The following is a 10,780-nucleotide window of genomic DNA, read 5'->3' as shown; positions in this document are numbered from 1 at the left end:
ATTGAATGTGACAAAAGTATAGTCACATGTGATGTTAGTACTGCACAATGTAAAGATGGTACTATCAAATGTGAGAAAAAATGAGGGAACTACTGAATATAACAAAAGTATAGTTACATGTGATGTTGGTACTACACAATGTGAGGATAATATTATCAAATGTGAGAAAAATAAGAAAATCGCCGAATGTGACAAAATTACAGTCGCATGTAATGTTAGTATTACATAATATAACGATGGTACCATCAAATGTGATGTTTTGATAATATGGTATAGCATGTTGCCTAATAGTGGGTACCGTATCCCCCAAAAAAATGGGGTACGGTATAATTATTCTTATTTATAGGTCTTACTGTACTATTTCAGCTACCTTTTAGCTTTATTTATAGTACTTTCAGCAAAAAAATTTCAATTTCAACTAAAAAAAATGTTCACAAACAGACTCTCTATATATAATTTAACCTAGAATTGAATAGTCGTGGTCTTTAATTTTTATTTTTTATTTCATAATCAGTGACTTCAGTCTCTGTCTAGGAACAGTGAATTTCCTGTTTTAAATTAGTTGAACTGCGGCTGGCTACCAGGTGAATTCCTCCAATTAATGCCAATTGTTTAAGTAAAAATGTCTCATTATGGAAAATGATAGTTCTGCGCAATTTTTTATTTGATAGCTAGTCCAGATTGTGCCAAATATAAAATTAGGCCTCCAGAGTTGTTCACATGTGCACTAAATGTTCCAAGTTCCAACATTGCAGTTTGAAATTTTATTGAATTAACTATATAACCTGTCCTTTAAACTTATAATTGTTTAGTTTAATGATATTCAGCTGCTCTTTTATGGTCAAGAAAAAGTAATATAAATATATGACTGAAGGAATAGTGGAAGAATAGATGAGCAATATTTTATTATCCTACGCATATACATATATATATATATATATATAGACACACACACAGTATCATAAATTTTCTAACACCAATAAGACGAAGGGAAATTGATAGCCTCTTAATTAATATAATAAAATAACCCTATGGCTTATATCTTCCTGCATGGTATATGGTAATGCCACCACATTTAAGTATTTAACATATTTGTTTTTGCCGGTATTAATGATTTTGGTGGGTTTCAGTTAATTTAATTGATAAAATCTATAATGGTTGAATAAAAAATTTAAAATTTAATTAATTCTCATATTTTGCTTACACTAAAAACTGATTGGTGTTTTGGTCTAATGATAAAGAGTACAAACATTAAACGTAAACGTTATAAGCTAAAACTCTAAAAAAATTAAAAAATTGGAAAGTTGTAGATTGAGGTTGATCACTTCATGTGCATGTACACTTATTTGTGTTTATGTTTTCTTATTTCTTTAGTTCTGCTTTTGTTAGGTTAATTCTGATTTTAGACATGGGTAGCAATATATATATATATATATATAAATTTGAGGAAGAAATTAAAAACTGGCAAAATTTATACAGTTCCTTAGATTTACTTTAAATTCCTCTATTAACATTTGATAACGTGATTACATTGAGTAATGTGGGGCCCATGGGCCTGATAGCCTCGGCCCATCATGTAGCAAGCCCAAGGCCCAGGCGGAGTAAATCTCATTATTCTCTCTCTCTCTCTATATATATATAAAGAATTTTGATTTTTTTTTATTGAATTTTTAGATAAAAGATTTGGTTTCAATCCATTTAGGAATCTTTTACTGTTTTGATGAACTTCTAGGAATTTTTCTATTGGTAATGGCATGGATGCCACATTATAAGTGGGAGTAGGTTTTTGATGGTTGAATAAGAGATCTAGAATTCAATCTCCACCTACACCAGAAACTGATTGATGCATTGGTCAGATAATAAAGAGTTATCATCAAGGGCGGATGTCATAAATTGAAATTCTCTAAAAAAAAATGAACTTCTAGGAATCTAAAAAAAAGATTTTGGTTTTTAAAAAAAGTATTGGATAGCTCACAATATACAATTATAATATATGCTTATCAATGATTATCAAATTTCATATTTAATTAGTCAAAAATAAAAAAAAAAATATATTTTTTATTAAACTTTTCTGTTTGACATTTATAGTTAACTTCATAATATTTTATCATATAAATTTTATTAGTTTGTTTTATTTTATTCTATATTCTAGTTAGCGAACGTTATAAATTGAAACTCTCTAAAAAATATTTAGATAAAAATAAGAATATTAGTAACTACAGTAATCATCAAACTGCATACTTAGTTAGACAAAAAGCACTAGAGACCCAAAAAAAAAAAAAAATTCATATTTTGTTTACATTTTTGCACATGACAAGTTTATTATGGTTTAATAATCACTTTCTTTAAACCTGTTTTAGTTAAAAGGCTAATTACTACTTACCCACCTATGGTTTGGCCAAAATTTAAGTTGCCTACCTGTGATTTGAAATTTGACATTTTGCCCACCTGAGGTCAGTTCAATTAGGGTTCCGTTATCCACCACTTTTAAAAAAAGAGGCTAAATATATATTCTTGCTCTCTTTTATGTCTTTCTCCTCTCAAAACATAAAAAATATAAAAGAATAAGAGAATACATGATCAAAGGTAATGGTTTTGTAAAAATTAAGAAACCAGAGTTATTGGTCTAATGATTAAGAAACCAGAAGCTCAATTGAAGGAATTTTTTTGTTGAATTTTATTAAAGGGAAAGAATTATTATGTGGTTTGTGGAACAGAGGTTAACCCCTTGTGCTAGCGTTGCGGAGAGAAACCTGTTAGCAGACACGGAGAAAATCGTAGAAAAGAAAAACAAAATTAACAAAAGTAAAGAGGATCTGAGAAAAGTAGTGACGGATGGACTGTCATCTCTTCGCTATAATTCCTCTATTTGCAAATCCAAATGGGATAAATCTCCCTCTTACGTAGCGGGTATTCTCTTACTTTTCTGTGTTTTGACTATTCAGAAAGAAAAGAAGAAGAATTATTTAAGGTTGTAATTAGCCCTTACTTAAAATATCAGAGAGTAAAATTCCAGGAAGTTCATTAAACCGACTCCCACTTATAATGTGGCATCCATGCCATTACCGATAAAGGCTTACTTTATAACCTCCTAGTCTTCTACTCATTGCTTTGACCATTGTCTGCAAGTAGGTTTCTCTAAGATGTCTTTTATTTTAACAATTTATTTGTGGAGCATATGCATATATTGAGATTATAATATTCTTTTCCACCATATGAGCGTTGAAGATTGCTAGTGGCCTTTCAAAATCTTGCTGCGTTCAATTGCGTCGACAAAATACCAAATTATTAGTCTGCAAATGGAGTATGGGCCTCTATATATATATATATATATATAACATGTACTAATGCAGCCTCTCATTTCAAAACCTTTACTCTTCTATACGCATCTCCATATAGTTCCATCTTTATTTTTCTTCTTGTGTTGGGTTCACATCTTCAATTGAAAGTCTGTTTCCATTACAAAACCTCTCTATATATCTCTCTTACTTAGATTATCAAATACGTGTAAGTATTCAATACGGATTTTGAGCTATACAAATAGAACAAGAATTAAGTTTAGCTTGCCATTTGGCAAATGTATAGCAAGCTAGATTAATCTCTTTTCCTTCCATATTCCATATTTTCTTGTCATTCTTCAATAGTAGAAATGGAAATTGTAAAAGTTAAGAGCAGGAACACCTTGATTTTCAAGGCATGGAAACGATTTCTATCACTAGTAGCTGGCAACAAAAAATGTTCATCTTCATCTACCACTTTCAGTTCATTGACAAAGCGCAAAAAGAATCGACAAGTAGCCCCGGAAGGTTGTTTCACAGTCTATGTTGGACCTCAAAAACAACGATTTGTGATCAAGACCAAGCTTGTTAATCATCCTTTGTTTGCGATGCTGCTAGAGGATGCTGAATTGGAATATGGGTACAATAGTGAAGGCCCCCTTGTGCTTCCTTGCGATGTTGATTTGTTCTACAAAGTGTTGGCAGAGATAGACAGCAGCGAGGATTTTAGTCCTAGTTGCGGCTTTGCTAAAGGTTATTCCTTAATTCTGCCTAGTCCAGCTCGTCGATCCAACATTGTTAGCATTAACAAGGGTCATGATGCCTATAGTCTTCTTAGTCCATCAAATTCGATGATTAAGATGAATTAACTATGACTATTTATTATAAGATCATGTTGATCTAGCTTTCTTTTTAGCATTTGTATCATATATATTATCCAACTTATCTGTGTGGGTAGAGGGAATTCTATACGAAATGAACAAAAAGAATACATATCAGGAAATTTGTACAAGTAGTATACATATCAAGAATATATATTTCTATGCTTTCTTTTCTCCACTCTATTTTTTTTTTTTTTTTTTTTTTGGTGGAGTGAAAACTGTGTGCTGTTTTGGTAATAAATCATGTTATAATTGTAGGTGGTTGATTCAAGAAAGAGAGAATCACGTAGTAAGGATGTCGTGTCCCAATTATGTGCTAAGAAAGAAAACTTTTAACACTACAAGGGTTAATCTGGGGAGATCAAATCTGTTAGGTTTTAAAAGTTTAGAACAATTGGCAAATCGTGAACACAAACTTGTTTAGATATAGATCTTGAAGTCTATAAGTATTATTAGACAATACTCAAAATGATACAAGTCAAGATCTAAGAACAAGCAAGCTGCAGAAAAGAATTCGAAATTTGCCTCGGTCGATTGATCGAAGAATAGGCTCGACCGATCGAAATACGGGTCTGCAAAATTTTAAGTCGGCCCAAACAGCAGTTCAAGCCCATTAAGGATTAGGGTTTTAGATATACTTCTTCTAGTATATAAAAGAAACCCTAAGCACGTTTTTATAAGGCTTTTTAGAGAGAGAAGAGTGTGCCTCTTTTGTAGATCTAGGGTTTTGTACCCAAAGGCTCTTTAAAGTTTTTTACCGGTGTTATTCCTTGAAGAATCTCAAGATTCGGTGTTGTAGAAGTTGCTACTTTCTCTAGTCATCAAAGGTGCCGATGATCTAAACCTACAAGGGTGGTCTTGGAGTCACAAACATGAGAGTTCGTGTTTTTTTATCCCAAGTGTGAGTGCTTGTGTTGCAAAGGCCAAGGAAAGAAATAGTTTGTAGACTCGAAACTATCATGGGGTCGTGATAGTAAGTTTTATGTGTAGTAGCAATAAGTTGTTAGTGGTTTAAGTCTTATTGTAAACTTCAATTCTTTCTAGTGGATTTGTTTTTTACCTTGAGGATAGCTAGGTTAAAACCTCCCCAGGTTTTTTACCGGTTTGGTTTTCCTAGGTTATCATATTGTTGTGTTATTTACTTTTTTGCTGCTTTACATGATATGACTTTATTGTTTTAACTTAGATTTGAATAATAAACTTAAGTATTCACTTGGTTAATTAATTAGGTTAAACAATCTAGTTTACAAGGGTCTAAAACCTAACAAGTAGTATCAAAGCGGATTAGCTCTTGATTTAGGTTATTATAACAAGAGTTTATCCTTGATCCCTATTATCATAGATAATTTTAAGTGTCTTACTGTTTTTTATTGTGATGATTTGAATAAAAAAGATACTATTGTTTCAGTTGATCTTTTTGAGGCTTGTGAAATAAATTTGCAGGATTTCAGTCTTTCTTAGAAGATTAGTGTAATCCCTCAAATACACTCTGCCTCTTATAAATTTTCACCTACAAAGCCGAAGACTCGTGCTATATGGGTGAGAAAAGACTTGGTAAAGTGAGTGTTGGTTACTTGTCCCTAATTTAATTCTTTCAATTGTTTGTGGACATATTTTGTTTCTGTTTTTGGTTTTTTTTTTTTTTTTTAGGTTGTTTTTTATTTTTAAAAAAAAAATCCAAAAACAATGAAAATTTTCAAAAAGACAAAAATATTTTATTTTGTGTCTAGTTTTATTCTTCTTGAGGATTACATGAATTATGATATCTCTCTCTTGATTTAGAACATGCTTGACATTGTGAAGAAACTTGAATAGTATGTATTGCTCAACTAAGTGCATGATTATTTTGAGATAAATATGATTTTGTATGAGTATGTACTAGTTTGTACATGTACTCATGAGTTAATTAAGAAATTGATATTTCTTGTTTGTGTACCTTCTATAGCATAATTGAGCACTGTCATGCATTGCTTTTGCACTTAATTTTTTCTTTTTTTGGAACTATTATATAATTTGTAAGACTTTTAAGAGTCTTTAAAAATTATATATCTTTGTTATAAAAAATAAAAAGATATATCTTACCAATAAAAACAAATGATATAACCAATAATAACAATTATTTATTGTGGGGGGGGGGGGTAAAGCCCAGCCATACGTAGTGGGCCTAAAGCCCAAGGTGAAGGTTCGTCTATATCCGAGGAGGCTCAAATTGTCGAGAGGTATTTCATGTAAAAGGAGGACATGTGGGGACGAATAAACTCCGTCCGAAGAGAGCATCGTTGTTCCGAAGAGACGATCATCCTCGGATGAAAGGATTTTGGGGTCATGTGAACATCTGGGGGGTCTAAAGCAGTTTATTAGTAACTTCAGCAATTTGGATAAACTCTAGACACGCCTGGAGATAAGAGGAACAGAGAAATATCTAAAAGAAAAAGTTGCCACCACCGTATTAAATGCACTGCAGTAACTTTTCTGGCCGCATTTATGTGGAGAAGGCCTCTGAACAGTACAACTGGAGCTACCGTCATTCACAAAAGCTAAGGGAGATATATGACATGACATGCACTCAAGTAAGGGGCTGGATGAAAAACAGGTGGACGAAGGGGATGGTAGTGGAAGAAAATATATAAAGAAGAGGGGTTCCTAATCAAAGGAAGGGGAGGAGAAAAAACTGTAACCTGCATCCAATCTATCATAAGCCTCTTCGAACTTGAATTTACTTGATCTTTATGTGTACTGTTATGTTGGTTTATACTTGTATGTTGTGATCAACCGTTGTTAGCTCCATAGTTAACCTAGTTCTATCACCACACTCTACAAATTTATTGTTTTTGGGCTTGGGCCACAAATCCTAACCCTACATTTATATATATATATATATATATTTTTTTTAAACCAATTATTATATGATAATAACATGTTCCTTTAAACGTGTATGCCTAGATATATTGAAAAAATTAGATGCAAAAAGGTAGAGAGTAGAGACTAAAAGCTTAGCACATGTCCTAAAGGTGGTGGAATCAAAGCTATAAAAGACAATGTGTCACCCTTAGAAATTACTTTCATCATTTATTACTCTCACGGGAGCTAAGCAGATAAAACAAGAAATGAAAATTAAGGGGACCAAACTAGATCTGTTGAACAAACAAAGAAAAGGACAAAGAAGAAGAAAGAAGAAGACAAAGCAGAAGACAAAAAAAAAAAAAAAAAAAAAAAAAAAAAAAAAAAAAANATATATTTTTTATTAAACTTTTCTGTTTGACATTTATAGTTAACTTCATAATATTTTATCATATAAATTTTATTAGTTTGTTTTATTTTATTCTATATTCTAGTTAGCGAACGTTATAAATTGAAACTCTCTAAAAAAATATTTAGATAAAAATAAGAATATTAGTAACTACAGTAATCATCAAACTGCATACTTAGTTAGACAAAAAGCACTAGAGACCCCAAAAAAAAAAAAAAATTCATATTTTGTTTACATTTTTGCACATGACAAGTTTTATTATGGTTTAATAATCACTTTCTTTAAACCTGTTTTAGTTAAAAGGCTAATTACTACTTACCCACCTATGGTTTGGCCAAAATTTAAGTTGCCTACCTGTGATTTGAAATTTGACATTTTGCCCACCTGAGGTCAGTTCAATTAGGGTTCCGTTATCCACCACTTTTAAAAAAAGAGGCTAAATATATATTCTTGCTCTCTTTTATGTCTTTCTCCTCTCAAAACATAAAAAATATAAAAGAATAAGAGAATACATGATCAAAGGTAATGGTTTTGTAAAAATTAAGAAACCAGAGTTATTGGTCTAATGATTAAGAAACCAGAAGCTCAATTGAAGGGAATTTTTTTGTTGAATTTTATTAAAGGGAAAGAATTATTATGTGGTTTGTGGAACAGAGGTTAACCCCTTGTGCTAGCGTTGCGGAGAGAAACCTGTTAGCAGACACGGAGAAAATCGTAGAAAAGAAAAACAAAATTAACAAAAGTAAAGAGGATCTGAGAAAAGTAGTGACGGATGGACTGTCATCTCTTCGCTATAATTCCTCTATTTGCAAATCCAAATGGGATAAATCTCCCTCTTACGTAGCGGGTATTCTCTTACTTTTCTGTGTTTTGACTATTCAGAAAGAAAAGAAGAAGAATTATTTAAGGTTGTAATTAGCCCTTACTTAAAATATCAGAGAGTAAAATTCCAGGAAGTTCATTAAACCGACTCCCACTTATAATGTGGCATCCATGCCATTACCGATAAAGGCTTACTTTATAACCTCCTAGTCTTCTACTCATTGCTTTGACCATTGTCTGCAAGTAGGTTTCTCTAAGATGTCTTTTATTTTAACAATTTATTTGTGGAGCATATGCATATATTGAGATTATAATATTCTTTTCCACCATATGAGCGTTGAAGATTGCTAGTGGCCTTTCAAAATCTTGCTGCGTTCAATTGCGTCGACAAAATACCAAATTATTAGTCTGCAAATGGAGTATGGGCCTCTATATATATATATATATATATAACATGTACTAATGCAGCCTCTCATTTCAAAACCTTTACTCTTCTATACGCATCTCCATATAGTTCCATCTTTATTTTTCTTCTTGTGTTGGGTTCACATCTTCAATTGAAAGTCTGTTTCCATTACAAAACCTCTCTATATATCTCTCTTACTTAGATTATCAAATACGTGTAAGTATTCAATACGGATTTTGAGCTATACAAATAGAACAAGAATTAAGTTTAGCTTGCCATTTGGCAAATGTATAGCAAGCTAGATTAATCTCTTTTCCTTCCATATTCCATATTTTCTTGTCATTCTTCAATAGTAGAAATGGAAATTGTAAAAGTTAAGAGCAGGAACACCTTGATTTTCAAGGCATGGAAACGATTTCTATCACTAGTAGCTGGCAACAAAAAATGTTCATCTTCATCTACCACTTTCAGTTCATTGACAAAGCGCAAAAAGAATCGACAAGTAGCCCCGGAAGGTTGTTTCACAGTCTATGTTGGACCTCAAAAACAACGATTTGTGATCAAGACCAAGCTTGTTAATCATCCTTTGTTTGCGATGCTGCTAGAGGATGCTGAATTGGAATATGGGTACAATAGTGAAGGCCCCCTTGTGCTTCCTTGCGATGTTGATTTGTTCTACAAAGTGTTGGCAGAGATAGACAGCAGCGAGGATTTTAGTCCTAGTTGCGGCTTTGCTAAAGGTTATTCCTTAATTCTGCCTAGTCCAGCTCGTCGATCCAACATTGTTAGCATTAACAAGGGTCATGATGCCTATAGTCTTCTTAGTCCATCAAATTCGATGATTAAGATGAATTAACTATGACTATTTATTATAAGATCATGTTGATCTAGCTTTCTTTTTTAGCATTTGTATCATATATATTATCCAACTTATCTGTGTGGGTAGAGGGAATTCTATACGAAATGAACAAAAAGAATACATATCAGGAAATTTGTACAAGTAGTATACATATCAAGAATATATATTTCTATGCTTTCTTTTCTCCACTCTATTTTTTTTTTTTTTTTTTTTTGGTGGAGTGAAAACTGTGTGCTGTTTTGGTAATAAATCATGTTATAATTGTAGGTGGTTGATTCAAGAAAGAGAGAATCACGTAGTAAGGATGTCGTGTCCCAATTATGTGCTAAGAAAGAAAACTTTTAACACTACAAGGGTTAATCTGGGGAGATCAAATCTGTTAGGTTTTAAAAGTTTAGAACAATTGGCAAATCGTGAACACAAACTTGTTTAGATATAGATCTTGAAGTCTATAAGTATTATTAGACAATACTCAAAATGATACAAGTCAAGATCTAAGAACAAGCAAGCTGCAGAAAAGAATTCGAAATTTGCCTCGGTCGATTGATCGAAGAATAGGCTCGACCGATCGAAATACGGGTCTGCAAAATTTTAAGTCGGCCCAAACAGCAGTTCAAGCCCATTAAGGATTAGGGTTTTAGATATACTTCTTCTAGTATATAAAAGAAACCCTAAGCACGTTTTTATAAGGCTTTTTAGAGAGAGAAGAGTGTGCCTCTTTTGTAGATCTAGGGTTTTGTACCCAAAGGCTCTTTAAAGTTTTTTACCGGTGTTATTCCTTGAAGAATCTCAAGATTCGGTGTTGTAGAAGTTGCTACTTTCTCTAGTCATCAAAGGTGCCGATGATCTAAACCTACAAGGGTGGTCTTGGAGTCACAAACATGAGAGTTCGTGTTTTTTTATCCCAAGTGTGAGTGCTTGTGTTGCAAAGGCCAAGGAAAGAAATAGTTTGTAGACTCGAAACTATCATGGGGTCGTGATAGTAAGTTTTATGTGTAGTAGCAATAAGTTGTTAGTGGTTTAAGTCTTATTGTAAACTTCAATTCTTTCTAGTGGATTTGTTTTTTACCTTGAGGATAGCTAGGTTAAAACCTCCCCAGGTTTTTTACCGGTTTGGTTTTCCTAGGTTATCATATTGTTGTGTTATTTACTTTTTTGCTGCTTTACATGATATGACTTTATTGTTTTAACTTAGATTTGAATAATAAACTTAAGTATTCACTTGGTTAATTAATTAGGTTAAACAATCTAGTTTACAAGGGTCTAAAACCTAACAAGTAGTAT

The 10,780-nt window shown here is 32.3% G+C and overlaps 2 protein-coding genes across 2 annotated transcripts; both read left to right on the top strand.

Moving 5' to 3' along the window:
* Positions 1-3,649: 3,649 nt before the first annotated feature.
* On the top strand, positions 3,650-4,147 carry LOC136062167 (auxin-responsive protein SAUR71-like). Its single transcript, XM_065760939.1, has one exon. The coding sequence runs from the start codon at positions 3,650-3,652 to the stop codon at positions 4,145-4,147; it is 498 nt and encodes a 165-aa protein (XP_065617011.1).
* Positions 4,148-8,995: 4,848 nt separating this feature from the next.
* Positions 8,996-9,493, top strand: LOC112001721 (auxin-responsive protein SAUR71). Its single transcript, XM_024033900.1, has one exon. The coding sequence runs from the start codon at positions 8,996-8,998 to the stop codon at positions 9,491-9,493; it is 498 nt and encodes a 165-aa protein (XP_023889668.1).
* Positions 9,494-10,780: the final 1,287 nt, after the last annotated feature.

Source organism: Quercus suber, unplaced genomic scaffold, assembly GCF_002906115.3.
Source record: "Quercus suber isolate HL8 unplaced genomic scaffold, Cork oak 2.0 scaffold_388, whole genome shotgun sequence".
Taxonomy (NCBI): domain Eukaryota; kingdom Viridiplantae; phylum Streptophyta; class Magnoliopsida; order Fagales; family Fagaceae; genus Quercus; species Quercus suber.
The sequence above is the reverse complement of the archived record's forward strand: the minus strand, read 5'-3'. Positions and strand labels throughout refer to the sequence as shown.